Here is a 17,888-nt window from a genome sequence, read left to right on the forward strand (position 1 = left end):
GCAAAGTTGAAGCCTATGGAATAAAAGGGACAGTGGCAGCATGGATACAAAATTGGCTAAGTGACAGGAAACAGAGAGTTTTGGTGAACAGCTGTTTTTCAGACTGGAGGAAGGTACACAATGGTGTTCCCCAGGGGCCGGTAATGGGACCACTGCTTTTCTTGATATATATTAATGACTTGGCCTTGGGTGTACAGGGCACAATTTCAAAATTTGCAGATGACACAAAACTTGAAAGTATAGTGAAGTCGATCACCATCCTCCTAACTGTTCAGGAAGACATGGACTGGCTGGTGCAATGGGCAGACATGTAGCAGATGAAATTTAACACAGAAAAGTGCAAAGTGATACATTTTGGTAGGAAGAACGAGGAGAAGCAATATAAACTAAAGGATACAATCCTAAAGGGGGTGCATGAACATAGAGACCTGTGGGTATAGGTGCACAAATCACTGAAGATGGCAGGGCAGGTTGAGAAAGCAGTAAAAAAGCATACGGGATCCTGAGCTAAATCGAGGCAAAGAATACAAAAGCAAGGAAATTTTGATGAACCTTTATAAAGCACTGATTCAGCCTCAACTGGAGTATTGTGTCCAATTCTGGGCACCTCACTTTTGGAAGGATGTATCGGCCTTAGAGAGGGTGCAGAAAAGATTTAGGAGAATGTTCCAGGGTTCAGGGACTTCAGAAACATGATTAGACTGGAGAAGCTGGGGTTGTTCTCCTTGGAGCAGAGAAGGTTGAGAGGAGATTTGATAGAGATGTTAAAACTCATGATGGGTCTAGACAGAGTAGAGAGAGAGAAATTGTTGCCATTGGCAGAAGGGTCAAGAACCAGAGGACACAAATTTAAGGTGATTGGCAAAATAACCAAAGGCAACATGAGGAAAACTTTTTGGTAGGATCTGGAATGCACTGCCTGAAAGGGTGGTGGAGGCAGACTCAATCATAGCTTTCAAAAGGGAATTGGATAAGTACCTGAAGGAAGAAAAATTGCAGGGCTACGGGGAAAGGGTGGGGCAGTGGGACTAGCTGAGCTGCTCTTGCTGGGAGCCGGCACGGGCTCGACAGGCCAAATGGCCTCCTTCTGTGCTGTAAGCATTCTACAATTCTATAAATTCAGAGACAAGGTTAGTGCCTAGCAAGAAAAACAAATGAGGTATCAACTTTAAAACTAATCACAAGACCGAGCAAAGAAAATGAATTACACTTCTGACACTGACTTGAATAAGCTTGCCCGAGGATCTCTGAAAATCCTCCTGATGCTCACCTTGTTTGCAACAGTCGAGATTTAAGCACTGGCACAAATAATCTGGCAGAATCCCAGCTAGGCTGTTTGCCTCCAGCGTACTAGGTTGCCAGGAAAAAATGTTTGTGCTGGAGTTGGAGACTGGGTACCGATTATAGATTAACAAATCTGTAAATTTGTGCAATTGCGCTGGGCAAATAGAGCTTTCAAAAACAAAGGTTCTCCGAGAGCTTAAGTGAATTTACCTTGGGAGTTTTGCGAAGCCACTCGGCCCAACGAGACTCCCAAGTTTGATCCCTGGTCTGTACTGAGTTAGCTGATCTCAGGCAGGGAAACAGAATGGGGCAAGGCTACACCTGGCTTCAATGCTACTAAATTAGGATGGGGGAGGGGGGAAAAAATCAGTCAGGGTTCTCACTTCTCATTGCCATCCAACAACTACTGCTGTGTATGTAATGCTTGAGCGAAACATGATCAGACTCAGCTGTGATACCCCGGGCCGTCAAACAGCTCGCCGACAGTCAATCACGGCCACTTGAGTGAGGTACCAGATGGCGACCAGCGCCCATGGAACCAACAAGGAGTGAACACCTTCAAGAGAGGAGAGGTCACGAATGGAGAAAACTGACGTGGAAATTTTTTTTTTTAATTCAAATTCTACGTGACCCTGAAAAATGTATTTTCCACACATGTGGCAAACGATTGCCGGTACATGTTCCAAGCTAAATAATTGGGATTAAACGGATTTGTTTCCTTACCTTTGACAGATAATAAAAACTGAATGAAAAGGCCCATAGATAGAAACTGAACTTCCACCTACAAGGAGAAAATCAAAGCTTTACTAACACAGTGAAACATTGTACAGAAACATTTTTCTTTAAATGCATGCCTTTGAGTTTGTTATTTCCACATTAAACTATTGCACACTGTTGTATATATATATATAACATACTACCATAGTAAAGACCCACAGCTCTGGAAATTAATTGCATTTTCACTCAGTAACCCATGGAGTTGCCTGCAATGCACAGGTTCTCAGTATTGGCCAGTCTCAGTTAAGGTTGCCAACTCTGGTTGGACATATTCCTGGAGGTGTCATCACATGACCTCCTGCCTCCAACCCTTCCCCCTGCCCCTCGCCCACACTCTGGTCATTGGTCAACCAACCCGTCCTTTCGCACAATGCACCACCTTCCCATGCCAATTAGAAAACGAACAGACTATTCATTACCCGATGGATGATTCTTGACAGTCAGTCAAACAGACTTCCCAACCCGCATATTTGATATTTTTATAACTAATAAAGAAGTGTTCAATGAAATGTTTTTAGAAATCACAGGGCCGAAATTGACCTCCGCCTCATTTGGGGCCGATAATTCGAATTAAATGACGAACTACCGCCAGTACAGATGGGGCGGGAAATAGAGAGAAATTGGACACCTTTGACTGCAAAAAATGAATGGGGCGGTGCTGGGGGCGGCAGAGAGTCGGGAGTGGGGCGGAAGACGGATGGGGTCATCAGTGCACCGTGGACGGGCCGTGTCACACTGACGCGTAAAACGTCCATCCACTTCACTTAAAGGGCAGCGACACTGCGAGGCCTCCTTGGCGCCCACTGGCCCACTAGGGAGGGCTTCGGCCAGGCCCAGCGGCTGCTATTGTCACCGCTGACTGCAGGGTGCGCCCTCCCCTTTAGGGGCAGATGCACCGCCCAGTCACTGACAGCTACCCGCCACGCAAAGCTGTCGGGGGCACCGACCAGTGGCGGCTGCGCCCTCGCGGGGCAATTTTCCCCGCGGGACAGAAAAGGGGTCATCGCGCGGCCGACAATGGGTCGGAGCCCCGTAGGTGTAAAATGGGTGTAATGGAGTCCAATTTCTACCCAATGTTTTGATTTTGCTACACCTGCAACTTCCACACTGTCATCAAATTTTTGGGTGCTATTGCATAATGCTACCTTATAAATACTGTCTTATTAAAAACTTTGTTTCATTAAGAAACTCACTAATTTCATCCACCTCGACCCAGTCCCACAATTTTACTTTCACTTTCGCCTCCCTGGCCATGGACCTCCCACTTGAAGGATGACCAGCTCCCAGCCTTTTGTCATGATCAGTCGGGCCAGCTGCTGGGAGGTGCGAGAGCCGGGCCTATTCAGGGCTCTTCCCCCAGTTCCTCCCTCACATCTCTGGCCTCTGCATGGCTGAGATCAAGCAGTGCAGAGCACGCAATCGGCTAATATTCGGACACACTTGTCTTCACCAATGCCACCTTCATATGAAAAACAATCTATGTCAATGCAAATCCTGGCCCAATCTGTACAAATTCTATTCTGGAGCGGGTCCAGAGGAGATTTACAAGGATGTTGCTAGGACTGGAGAATTTTAGCGATTAGGAAAGATTGGATCGGTTGGGGTTGCTTTCTTTGGAACAGAGAAGGCTGAGAGAAGACTTAATTGAGGTGTATAAAATTATGAGCAGCCTTAAAAGAGAGGATTTAAAGTAATTGGTCGAAGGATTAGAGGGGTGTAGGGGTGAACCTTTTTCAGCCAGAGGGTGGTGGGGATCTGAGACTCACTGCCTGAAAGAATGGGAGAGGCAGAAACCCTCATCACTTTTAAAAAGTACGTGGATATACATGTGAAGTGCCGCAACCTACAGGACAATGAACCAAGAGCTGGAAAGTTGGATTAGGCTGGATGGCTCTTTTTCGGCCGGTACAGATACGATGAGCCGAACGGCTTCCTTCCGTGCCGTAAATTTCTATGATTCAAATGAAGCACAGGTGCTTTGCCGCACGGAGCAAAGGAAATCAGCAGTGGAAACATAGCAGCCCCCTGGGGGCTGTGTGCAGAATGGCATTGGCAGAGATCTGGGAGATCATCTACCCACGCTCTCAGCCACGGGTTGGGGTATGAAACAGGGCGGGGCAGGGGGGGGGGGGGAAACAACTCGCTACAGGCGAAGAACACAGAATATTTTTGCGTTCTCAGAACGGTACATTGGAAAATGTGATATGGTCAGATTCAGTTACATGCTCTCGCAGAACTTTGTCAGAAGACTTGGCCTGTCCTGGTATCGCCGCAGCTTGAACCATTGTATCACTTTCTTTGTATCCCAATCCAGCTGTTTTGCCAAACGAGTCAGATGATTTTTGCCAGGTTCCTACAAGATGAGTAAAAAAGACCACATAAAACTGAATATTAAGTATCAGAAATTATTTCTTTGGATTACAAGTTACCAATAGGCATAGTAAACTATGATACTTTGGTATAACGAAAGATAATTATTGCAAGTTGAAAACTTTACTATCTGGGAAGAGAAATCAGATTTGTGACAGTCGTATAGCAGTCTCATGGAAACGTAGCATTTTCTAATACAATGGTAGGCTGTTTAGCAGTGGGTGCAGCAAGCAGCTCCATAGAGTCAACTAGGATCTTTTCCTAGATGTCAATTCGGCCATCCGTATTTTTGAAATTCATTACCATGGTGTTCAGCAAGGTAAAATACGCTCAAAACAAGGCGCTAAAAATACTGACCTGAAGGTATCAAAGTAGATTTGAAGTGTAGTATCCGTAAAAAAAAAAGTCAATGATTTTGGGTAAGGGAAAATAAACCACAGTGTACAAATTTGTACCTCACCATATAAAATATCTTGGGTGATTTCACCAGAAGCTCTCAGAACATTTCCACCTTTGCCCTGCCTCAGGCCAGCAGCAGCTGATACACTCAGCCATGCCTTTGTCCCTTCCAGGCTCCATTATTTTAATGCCATCTTGTCTGACCAAACTGTAAACTTCAGCTCCTCTAAAACTCTGCTCTCCATATCCTAGCCACATCAAGTCCCGTTCACTCAGCACTCTTGTCCTGACTGACCTAAATTGGCTTCTGGTTCCCCTACATTGACTTACGGCCCCCCCCCCCAGCGCCTCAAATTTGAAATTCTCATCCTTGTGTTTATATCCCTTCATGGCCTTACCACTCCCTATCTCTGTAATCTTCTCCAACCCTACAACCTCATCCCTCCCAAAACTCTCCATTCTTCTGACTGGCCTCTTGTGTATCGCTTCCTCCTTTCACCCTACCATTGCTGGCCACGCCTTCAGCAACCGAGGCCCCACACTCTGAAATTCCCTCCCTAAACCCCTCCACTGCCCTCTTCCGACAAGACCCTTCTTAAAATCCACCTCTTTCCCCAAACTTTTGGTCACCCTTCCCAATATTTCCTTCTTTGGCATGGTGCCCATTTTATGTCAGATTACGTCGCTCTGTAGCGCAGAGTCAGCTGTGGCTCAGTGGGTAGCACTCTCGCCTCGGAGTCAGAAGGTCGTGGGTTCAAGTCCCACTCCAGCAACTTGAGCACAAAAATCTAGGCTGACACTCCAGTGCAGTGCTGAGGGAGTGCTGCACTGTTGGAGGTGTCATCTTTCGGATCAGACACTGAACCGAGGCCCCGTCTGCTCTCTCAGGTGGACACAAGAGATCCCATGGCACTATTTCGAAGAAGAGCAGGGGAGTTATCCATGGTGTCCTCGCCAATATTTGTTCCTCAATCAACATAACAAAAACAGATTATCTGGTCATTGTCACATTGCTCTTTGTGGGAGCTTGCTGTGTCCAAATTGACTGCCACGTTTCATACAGTACAACAGTGACTACACTCCAAAAGTACTTCATTGGCTGTAAAGTGTTTTGGGGTGGTCGTCTTTCTTTCTTTGTGTCATTTTTATACATTTAAAAGGACCTGTTGCTGTTGCAAATTGTTGTTGCTGAGTATTATGAAAAATGAGACATTTAATTTTAGAAACAAACCAGTTCATTTTCTCGAATTGTAAACATTTGCTGCAAATATATTTATTGAACTTAAGTTCTCTTTGCAATAATTATTTCCAAGACTCGGTCAATATAATCTCACCGTAGTTATATCTTTGAACACTTTTTCCAGAACAATGTTTTGCTGAGCTTTCTGAATTGGCTTACAGTCTACTCCAAGGAACTTAGCAAATGGTGTTGCAATAAACCTAAAACCATAAAAACAAAAATGTTGAGAGTACACCAATAAGCAGAAGTAACACAGTGTGCAGTTATTTTAAATACAGTGAAAATGATCCCGTGACTCTGTGATTTCACATCTGATGGGACCTCAGTGAATCCTACCAAAATGTGACCATATCATTTGTCAGAGTCCATCATGGATTCTGTCAGATACTGCTACACCTCTGTGAAACCTACACTAAACCAGTTAAACTAAGATAACACTTAAGAGTGTTAAGATTTCTCAGCAATGTTACAATTTATTAGTATAGGACACCACATATATAAATGGGATGCCCGTAGAATAATACACAATTAAGTGACCCCCATTGTGTACAATGCATATATTATAGACAAGCATTATATATTTAAGTCCTGTGATAAAGACCATCTGGCTCAAAGAAAAAACACAACATTGAAATAACAAGCAGAGGTAATGTAGTTATAACATCAAAATCTAATATCAGCTCTCAATTATAAGAATTTTTAGAAACAGGAAAAGGCAATTAGGCCTAAAAATCTTGTCTGCTGTTGACAGAATTTTAGAACTCTTTAGAAAAGGAGATTTTTCTGTCATTGGGTGATACCATGAAGTGGTCGGACACATGTTCATGTCACAACTTGCCAACAAATCTGAGGTACTGCGTAAAGTCCAAGTGCTTTCCCACTGGGAGGGATAAATTGGACAGTCAGTCACTCCAGACTGGTCCAAAGATCCTCTCATGTAGGCAACTGCAGAGAGCCATTGGTAGAGCCAGCCTAAAAGCAGATTTCCAGACCATTCCCTCACCCACAGAAGAGAAGATGCTCGAGGAGATTTAGGGACGTGGTGAAGAAAATCAATTTCAAACAAATGATCTGCTGATAAAAATCCATCAGTAGTGTTCTAGTCTGCCACTAGTATTTTTTAAATTAGTTCCTGAGATGTGGGCATCCCTAATTGCCCTTGAGAAGGTGGTGGTGAGCCAGCTTCATGAACCGCTGCAATCCACATGGTGAAGATACTCCCATAGGGCTGTTAGGGAGGAGTTTCCAGGATTTTGACCCAGCAACTATGAAGGAACAGCAATATATTTCCAAGTCAGGATGGTATGTGACTTGGAGGGAAACTTGGAGGTGATGGTGTTCCCATGCGCTTGCTGCCCTTGTTCTTCTAGGTGGTAGAAGTAACGGATTTGGGAGGTGCTGTCGAAGAAGTCTTGGCAAGTTGCTGCTGTGTATCTTGTAGATGGTACACACTGAAGCCATGGTGCGGTGGAGGGAGTGAATGTTTAAGGTGATGGTTGGGGGTGCCAAACAAACGGGCTGGATGGTGTTGAGCTTCTTCAGTGTTGTTGGAGCTGCACTCATCCAGGCAAGTGTAGAGTATTCCATCACACTCCTGACTTGTGCCTCGTTAGTGGTGGAAAGGCTTTGGGGAGTCAGGAGGTGAGACACTTGCCGCAGAATACACAGCCTCTGACCTGCTCTTGTAACCACAGTATTTATGTGGCTGGTCCAGTTATATTTACGGTCAATGGGGACTCCCAGGATGGTGATGATGGGGGATTCGGTGATGGCAATGACGTTGAATATCAAGGGGTGGTGGTTAAACACTCGCTTGTTGGAGATAGGCATTGCATAGTGCATTGTGTGGCGTGTATGTTGCCTGCCACTTATCAGCCCAAGCCTGAATGTTGTCCAGGTCTTGTTGCATGCAGGCATGGACTGCTTCATTATCCGAGGAGTTGCGAATGGAACTGAACATTGCGCAATCATCAGCGAACATCCCCACTTCTGACCTTATGATGGAGGGAAGGTCATGGATGAAGCAGCTGAAGATGGTTGGGCCTAGGACACTGTCAACTCCTGCAGCGATGCCCTGGAGCCGAGATGATTGACCTCCAACAACCACAACCATCTTTGTTTGTGCTAGGTATGACTCCAACGAGTGGAGAGTTATCCTCCCGATTCCCATTGGCTTCAATTTTACTCAGGCTCCTTGATACCACACTTGGTCAAATGTTGCCTTGATGTCAAGGGTAGTCACTTTCACCTCAACTCTGGAATTCAGCTCTTTTGTCCATGTTTGGACCAAGACTGTAATGAGGTCTGGAGCCAAATGGTCATGGCAGTAAGTGCCGCTTGAATGCGCTGTCGACAACACCTTCCATCACTTTGCTGATGATTGAGAGTAGACTGAGGAGGTGCTAATTGCCAGATTGGATTTCCCTGTTTTTGTAGATAGGACATACCTGGGCAGTTTTCCACATTGTCGGGTAGATGCCAGTGTTCTGGCTGTACTGGAACAGCTTAGCTAGAGGTGTGGCTAGTTCTGGAGCACAAATCCTCAGCATGACAGCCGGGAAGCTGTCATGGCCCATAGCCTTTGCTGTATCCCGTGCACAGCCATTTTTTGATATCACATGACATGAATCGAACTGGCTGAAGATAGGCTTCTGTGATGGTGGGGACCTCAGGAGAAGGCCATTATGGATCATCCAGTCGGCACTTCTAGCTGAAGATGGTTGCAAACGCTTCAGCCTTGTCTTTTGCACTTGCGTGCCAGGCTCCGCTATCATTGAGGACGGGGATATTCATGGAGCCTCCTCCTCCCATCAGTTGTTTAATGGTTCACCACCATTCACGACTGGATGTGGCAGGACTGCAGAGCTTTGATCTGATCCGTTGGTTATGGGATCATTTAGCTCAGTCTATAGCATGCTGCTTCCATTGTTTATGCATGCAGTAGTCCTGTGTTGAAGCTTCCCCAGGTTGACACCTCATTTTTAGATATGCCTGGTGCTGCTCCTGGCATGCTCTTCTACACTCCTCATTGAACCAGGGTTGGTTGCCTGGCCTGATGCTAATGGTAGAGTGAGGGAGTGAGGGATATGCCGGGTCATGAGATTACCGATTTTTGTGGAATATAATTCTGCTGCTGCTGATGGCCCACAGCGTCTCCTGGATGCCCAGTTTTGAGCTGCTAGATCTGTTCTGAATCTATCCCAATTAGCACGGTGATAGTTCCACACAACACGATGGAGTGTCCCCTCAGTGTGAAGGTGGGACTTCGTCTCCACAATGACTGTGCGGTGGTCACAGCTACCAATACTGTCATGGACAGATGCATCTGCGACAGGTAAATTGGTAAGGAGGAAGTCAAGCAGGTTTTTCCCCTCGCGTTGGTTCTCTCACCACCTGCTACAGGCCCAATCTGACAGCTATGTCCTTCAGGACTTGGCCAACTTGGTCAGTAGTGGTGCTACCGAACCACTCTTGGTGATGGACATTCAAGTCCCCACCCAGAGTACAATCAATTTGTCAATAGTGCTCTAGAGTCTACTAGTATTTGTCAATAGTGCTCTACAGTCTGCCACTAATATTTGTCAGTGATGATTTATAGTCATAGAATCATACAGCACAGAAGGGGGACATTTAGCCAATCATGCGGACGACGGTTCTTTGAAAGAGCTACCTAATTAGTTCCACTCCCCTGCTCTTTCCCCATAACCCGGCAAATTTTTCCTGTTCCAGTATATATCTAATCCCCTTTTGAAAGTTACTATTTAAAAAAAAATAGCATCTCCTCTTTTTTTAAGTAATAGATTGGGAAAAAAGCTAATTTTGAGGGGATAAGAATTGAACTAGGGATAAACATTTTTAAAAATTGGACAAACAAAGAGATCGAACAGCAGTGGGAATTATTTAGATTTCAAGAGAAATATATTCTGAAACAGAAAACAGAGAGATGGGGGTCAAAGGTAGTTATTCAGACTGGAGGATGGTGGGAAGCAGTGTTTTACAGAGATCAGTGCTGGGTCCACGGTTGTTCAGGATTTACATAAATAATTTGGATTTGGAAATCAGAAGTACAATATCAAAATTTGCAGATGACACCACCATATTGGGGAGTATAGTTAATACAGAGGAAGTCTGACAAAGTACAAGTGGTGTTGTTAACAAACTTTACATGATTAGTGTACTATATAGTCTGACACTGACATTTGTCAGTAGTGCTCTACATTCTCCCACTGCTATTTGTCAATAGTACTAGTATTTGGGAGATCTTCCTCCCTAATGCCTCTGCCCAAGCAATATCCTTTGACAGCACTGTAGAGACTGAAACCCACCAAGTGGGGAAATGTGAGTTTGATTCTGCATCTTTGCATTGCATAGCACAACAAAGAGCTAAACTGATAGAAACATAGAAACATAGAAAATAGGTGCAGGAGTAGGCCATTCGGCCCTTCTAGCCTGCACCGCCATTCAATGAGTTCATGGCTGAACATTCAACTTCAGTACCCCATTCCTGCTTTCTCACCATACCCCTTGATCCCCCTAGCAGTAAGGACTTCATCTAACTCCTTTTTGAATATATTTAGTGAATTGGCCTCAACAACTTTCTGTGGTAGAGAATTCCACAGGTTCACCACTCTCTGGGTGAAGAAGTTCCTCCGCATCTCGGTCCTAAATGGCTTACCCCTTATCCTTAGTGAATTGGTTAGGTTCCCATTAGTATATTGTTCCCATTAGTATGATGTTCAGTTTTGAGTGCCCTACTTTAGCGAGGATGTAAAGTCCATGGAGAGGGTACAGGAGCAATTTGTTAAAATAATTCATAGATATGAAAAGAAATTGGAGAATCTAGTATTCTTTTCATTTGAGCAGAGAAGGTCAAGAGGAGATTTGATAAAGATGTTCAAAATTATGTAACATTTTGATAAGCTAAATTAGGAAAAATTATTTCCACTAGTCGGCATGGGCTCGAGGGGCCGAATGGCCTCCTTCTGTACTGTAACCATTCTCTGATTCTATGGGGGTGAAATTTCCCCGCGTCCAGTTTTGGGCACATAATTTGAATTAAAAGAAAATTTAACTAAATCGCACAGAATTGGGGTCTTAGAGGAAAACAAAATGTGTGGGGCGGTGTGCAGGACTCTCAGTGTCGCGCAGCTTCTGAACTGAGACCGTGGGGGCAATTTTGACGACTTTGTGTGATAGCGTAAAGTGAATGGTAGCGAATCGGCAGCCCGTTTTACATCTCTCTTCATTTTTAGATCAGTTAGCTCAGTACAGATCGGAGATTGAACTTGTGTCCTTCCTGATCGAGGGAACTTGACCAAAATATTTCTTAAATGTGCTGTTTAATACCAGACACCAAAATAAATGTGAAACTCCCTCTCATGTCCATGCCCAGCAAGCAGTGTCCCAAGTCTGCCATAGAAACATAGAAAATAGGTGCAGGAGTAGGCCAGTCGGCCCTTCGAGCCTGCACCGCCATTCAATGAGTTCATGGCTGAACATGCAACTTCAGTACCCCATTCCTGCTTTCTCGCCATACCCCTTGATCCCCCTAGTAGTAAGGACTACATCGAACTCCCTCCTGAATACATCTAGTGAACTGGCCTCAACAACTCTCCGTGGCAGAGAATCCCACAGGCCCACCACTCCCTGGGTGAAGAAGCTTCTCCTCATCTCGCTCCCAAATGGCCACCCCCCATCCTTAGACCGTGACCACTGGCTCTGGACCTCCCCAACATTAATAAGAACATAAGAATTAGGAACAGGAGTAGGCCATCTAGCCCCTCGAGCCTGCTCCGCCACCCAACAAGATCATGGCTGATCTGGCCGTGGACTCAGCTCCACTTACCCGCCCGCTCCCCGTAACCCTTAATTTCCTTATTGGTTAAAAATAATTATCCGTTTATTCCTACCCTCTGCCCTCTGATCATTAACCAATCCTCAATCCATGCCAACATACCATCCCCAATCCCATGGGTCCCAATCCTGTGCAACAACCTTGTGTAAGTGCTTCCTGAAAATCCAAATACACCACATCCACTGGTCCCCCCTCACCCATCTGCTAGTCACAACATCAAAAAACTATCTGATTTGTCAAACATGATCCCCCCCCACCCCCACATCTCTGCATGTTGCCACCCAAGTAATAGTCTCAAACCTGATTTTATGTAATGCTCCCTAAATATATGCAACCATCCATACATGCCTCATATACTTTCTAAAGTTAAAGAAAGTTGACATCATGTGGACCCTGACTGCTCTGCCGCATGTACATGCGAGTGTGATGTGGCCCTGCATGTACCATAACTTTGCCATGTTTGGCAACTTCACGGATTGATTCCAATGTCTGAGCAGGTTTACCCAGGAGCTAGCTGAGCTGTAGAAGGGCCCAGGTTTGATTTCCAATTGTTATCCGCTTCTGTCCCCAGCCGAAAATACTCTGCACCGGCCCGGACCAAAGGGTCTCTGCTGATGTTTCCGCATCGTCTTCACATCACAAAGAGCGGCTCCGGCTCGGTACAACGCAGCATCTTCCAGCCAGCCACCCGGCCCGGGAGAAGCGCTCGGTCCACGGCCACCCGGCCCGGGAGGAGCACCGGATTCGAAGGGCATCTGGCCGGCCGAGGGGACTCCGGGACGACCTGCCAAAGGGACTCAAGGACGTGGGGCCGGCCGAAGGGACTCCGGTAAAACAAGCTGGTAAAACAAGTGCATGGAGGTTGGGTGAGGATGGGATTGGGTTTGGCTATGATGCTACTGACACATAAGCTACTAACACTCATTGTCTAGGGTCACACATGAATAATGGACATTTGTGAGAGGTACACCACAGAGCATTTAACTGTATCCAGCAAAGAGTTAATGCCTTTAGATGAGGTGGGCAGCAAAGAAAATTAGCAACAAAATTGAGAGGGGGGCGGGGGAACTTTGCAGATGGTAATATCTTTTAACAAAAAATACGATTTAACAAGCATCTCCTATCATTATTAGGTGTTCATTAGTTTGAGTGGAGCCACAATCCAATTTTGTTTTTAAACATTCATCATCAAAACTTAAGACATAATGGAAGGACACCACATGCTTGGAACTTAATGATGTATGTACAGCTAGTAATCAGGAAGGCAAATGGAATGTTGGTCTTTATTGCAAGGGGGTTAGAGTATAAAAGCAGAGAAGTCCTGCTACAACTCTACAGGGTATTGGTAAGGCCACACCTAGAGTACCGATTGCAGTTTTGGTCTCCATAATTAAGGAAAGATATACTTGCATTGGAGGCTGTTCATAGAAGGTTCACTTGGTTGATTCCGGAGATGAGGGGGTTGATTTATGAAGATAGGTTGAGTAGGTTGAGCCTATACACATTGGAGTTTAGAAGAATGAGAGGTGATAAACTGAAACGTAGAAGATAATGAGGGGGCTCGACAAGGTGGATGCAGAGAGGATATTTCCACTCACAGGGGAAACTAAAACTAGGAGACACAGTCTCAGAATAAGGGGCCACCCATTTAAAACTGAAATGAGGAGGAATTTCTTCTCTCAGAGGGTTGTAAATCTATGGAATTCCCTGCCCCAGAGAGCTGTGGAGGCTGGGTCATTGAATATATTTAAGGCGGAGATAGAAAGATTTTTGAGCAATAAGGGAGTAAAGGGTTATGGGGAGCAGGCAGGGGAATGGAGCTGAGTCCATGATCAGAGGCTCGAGGGGCCAAATGGCCTACTCCTGCTCCTATTTCTTATGTTCTTATGTATCATCCATTGGCAAATATCAACTGTTACATAAATTAATCACATCCTTTATAATTGCAACCACCCTTTCCGCTCCAAAGTTCATGAAAGTGCTGTCGCTTCCCAAATCCGTATCTAGCTTTACCAGAACTCCTAGGTGTTCACCCCAGCCACAGTACTGAAACGACCCTGATCAAAGTCACAAATGATATCCTATGTGACTGTGACAGTGGTAAACTATCCCTTCTCATCCTTCTTGACTTGTCTGAAGCCTTTGACACATTTGACCACTCCATCCTCCCCGAACGCCTCACCTCCGTCATTCAGCTGGTGGGACTACATTCGCCTGGTTCCATTCTTATCTATCCAGTCGTAGCCAGAGAATCAACTGCAATGGCTTCTCTGCCCCTTCCTGCACCGTTACTTCTGGAGTTCCTCGAGGATCTATCCTTGGCCCCCTACTATTTCTCATCTAAATTCTGACTCCCTGTGACATCATCCAAAAACACAATGTCTGGTTCCACATGACGACACCCAGCTCTACCTCATCCCCACCTCCTTTGACCCTCCACTGTCTGTAAATTACATAAGAACATAAGAAATAGGAACAGGAGTAGGCCATACGGCCCCTCGAGCCTGCTCCACCATTCAATATCATGGCTGATCTGATCATGGACTCAGCTCCACTTCCCTGCCCGCTCCCCATAACCCCTTATCCCCTTATCATTTAAGAAACTATCTATTTCTGTCTTAAATTTATTCAATATCCCAGCTTCTACAGCTCTTTGAGGCAGTGAATTCCACAGATTTACAACCCTCAGATTGTCAGACTACTTCTCCACCAACCAGTCCTGGATGAGTAGACATTTCCTCCAACTAAATATTGGCAAGACCAAAGCCATTATCTCTGATCCCCACCACAAACTCTGTTCCCTAGCCATTGATTCCATCCCTCTCCCTGGTAACTGTCTGAGGTTGGACCAGACTGTTTGCGACCTTGGTGTCGTATCTGACCTCGAGCTGAGCTTCCGATTACATATCTGTACCATCACCAAGACTGCTCGCTTCCACCTCTGTAATGTAGCCCGACCTGCCCCTGCCTCAACTCATCTGCTGCTGAAACCCTCATCAATGCCTTTCTTACATCTAGACTTGACTATTCTAATGCTCCCCTACCATCTACCACATTCCATAAACTTGAGCTCCTCCAGAACTCTACTGCCTGTCTCTTAATTTGCACCAAGTCCCGCTCACCCCTCAACTCTCTGACCTACATTGGCTCCTGATCAGGCAATGCCTCAATTTGAAGATTCTCATCCTTGTTTCCAAATTCCTCCACAGCCTTGCCCCTCCTCAGCGGCGTAACCTCCTCCACCTCCTACAATCCTCCGAGATCTCTGCGTCCTCCAATTCTGACTTCTTGCGCATTTAGAATTCAGCAAAAAAGGACCAAGAGATTGATTAAGAGGTGAAAAATAGAGTATGAGAGTAAATTTGCAAAGAACATAAAAACCAACTGCAAAAGTTTCTACAATTATATAAAAAGAAAAAGATTAGTGAAGACAAATGTGGGTCCTTTACAGTCAGAAACGGGAGAACTTATAATGGGGAACAAGGAAATAGCAGAACAATTAAATAAATACTTCAGCTCTGTTTTCACGGAAAAGGACACAAATAACTTCCCAGAAATGCTAGGGTACCAAGGGTCTAGTGAGTAAGAGGAATTAAAGGAAATGATTATTCGTAAAAAAATAGTGCTGGAGAAACTAATGGGACTGAAAGCCGATAAATCCCCAGGGCTTGATAATCGGCATTCCAGAATACTAAAAGAGGTAGCCATGGAAATAGTGGATGTCATCTTCCAAAATTCTGTAGATTATGGAACAGTTCCTGCAGATTGGAGGGTGGCAAATGTAACCCCACTATTTAAAAAATGAGGGAGAGAGAAAACAGAAAACTACAGATCGGTTAGCCGAACATCAGAAGTAGGGAAGATGCTAGAGTCTATTCATCATCATCGGCGGTCCCTCGAATGAGGATAACTTGCTTCCACAAGAGTTCACAGATGTTTCAATGAAGGACCCGATGTTCCAGTCCTGAACTCCAATTGAAGGGTGGAAGATGCCTGTGCGTGGATTATTTTTAAACGTGTGGTGACCGTTGCACATTAGCCACCACACGGGCTTGACAGAGCTTGGCTTTTATCCAGTGGCAATGGCTAACCAGGACGACTGAAGGCCTGCTCTGTTGCACGGACCTAGTGCACATACATATCGCAGTGTGGACTGGCCCGTGCTGCCCCTGGGCCCTCGGCCCTTCTGGGCCCTGTACCCTCATTTGCCACACCTCCGCCACGAACTCTCGCCACACCTCCGCCACGAACTCTCGCCGCACCTCCGCCACGAACTCTCGCCGCACCTCCGCCACGAACTCTCGCCGCTCCTCCGCCACGAACTCTCGCCGCTCCTCCGCCACGATCACCCACCAAATCTTAGCTATGATCCCTCTTCACAAGGCCACCACGACCTTCCCGCTCCTCCACTGTACCAGGGCCTCGCCGATGCTCCTCATCACGCTCCAAATGTCAACCTGGGTCCTGATGACGTCACCCAGTCACCCACCTCAAAGCCGTCGCAAAATTCTGTCGGCTTGCGCTGGAAGCTGCAGTGGCTTGCTCCAAGCTCTTATACTCCCGACCTGTGGTGGTGTTCTCTCGCAGCTCAGGGTGGCCCACGAGAGTCTATTATAAAAGGATGTGATAACGGTACACTTAGATAACATCAACAGGATTAGACAAAGTCAACATGGATTTATAAAAGGAAAATCATGTTTGACAATACTACTGGAGTTTTTTGATGATGTAACTGATAGAATAGATAAGGGAGAATCAGTGGATGTAGTGTATTTGGATTTTCAGAAAGCCTTTAATAAAGTCTCACATAACAGGTAAGTGTGCAAAATTAAAGCACATAGGATTGGGGGTAATATACTGGCATGGATTGAAAATTGGTTAACTGACAGGAAAGAGAGAGTAGGAATAAATGGGTCTTTTTCGGGTTGGCAGGCAGTGACTAGTGGGGTACCACAGGGATCAGTGCTTGGGCCCCAGATATTCACATACATACATACACACATACATACATACACACACACACATATATATACATATATTTATATATATTATGATTTGGATGAGGGAACCAAATGTAATATTTACAAGTTTGCTGATGACACAAAACTAGGTGGGATTGTGAGTTGTGAGGTGGATGCCAATATGCTGCAAGGCAATTTAGATAGGTTGAGTGAGTGGGCAAACACATGGCAGATGCAGTATAATGTGGATAAATATGAAGTTATCCACTTTGGTAGGAAAAACATAAAGACAAAGTATTATTTAAATGGTGATAGCTTGGGAAATGTTGATGTACAAAGGGACCTGGGTGTCCTTGTACACCAATCATTGAAAGCAAACATGCAGGTGCAGCAAGCAGTTAGGGGCAAATGGTATGTTGGCCTTCATTGCAAGAGGATTTGAGTACAGGAGCAAGGATGTCTTACTACAGTTATACAGGGCCCTGGTGAGACCACACCTGGAGTATTGTGTGCAGTTTTGGTCTCCTTATCCAAGAAAGAATATACTTGCCATAGAGGGAGTGCAGCGAAGGTTCACCAAACTGATTCCTGGGATGGCAGGACTGTCGTATGAGGAGAGATTGAGTCGACTAGGCCTGTATTCACTAGAGTTTAGAAGAATGAGAGGGGATCTCATTGAAACGTAGAAAATTCTGTCAGGGTTGTACAGACTGGATGCGGGGAGGATGTTTCCCCTGGCTGGGAAGTATAGAACAAGGGGTCGGGGTCACAGTCTCAGGATATGGTAGGAAATTTAGGACCGAAATGAGGAGAAATTTCTTCACTCAGAGGGTGGTGAACCTGTGGAATTCTCTACCACAGAACGCTGTGGAGGCCAAGTCACTGAATATATTTAAAGGAGATGGATAGATTTCTAGACAAAAAAGGCATCAAGGCATATGGGGAGAAAGTGGGAATATGGTGTTGAGATAGAGGATCAGCCATGATCATATTGAATGGCGGT

General features: G+C 45.4%; 1 protein-coding gene across 3 annotated transcripts in view; it reads right to left on the minus strand.

Annotated features, from left to right (window-relative positions):
- Window positions 1-17,888, minus strand: part of LOC139233810 (ceramide synthase 6-like) — a 49,487-nt gene that overhangs the window by 24,636 nt on the left and 6,963 nt on the right. For all 3 annotated transcript variants that reach the window (XM_070864359.1, XM_070864357.1, XM_070864358.1), the window contains exons 3-5: window positions 6,165-6,270; window positions 4,284-4,414; window positions 2,008-2,065 (exon numbers count right to left, since the gene is read on the minus strand). In XM_070864359.1, the coding sequence (XP_070720460.1) occupies window positions 2,008-2,065; window positions 4,284-4,414; window positions 6,165-6,270 (295 nt within the window). The remainder of the gene's footprint in view (window positions 1-2,007; window positions 2,066-4,283; window positions 4,415-6,164; window positions 6,271-17,888) is intronic.

This window comes from Pristiophorus japonicus, chromosome 21, assembly GCF_044704955.1.
Source record: "Pristiophorus japonicus isolate sPriJap1 chromosome 21, sPriJap1.hap1, whole genome shotgun sequence".
Taxonomy (NCBI): Eukaryota; Metazoa; Chordata; class Chondrichthyes; family Pristiophoridae; genus Pristiophorus; species Pristiophorus japonicus.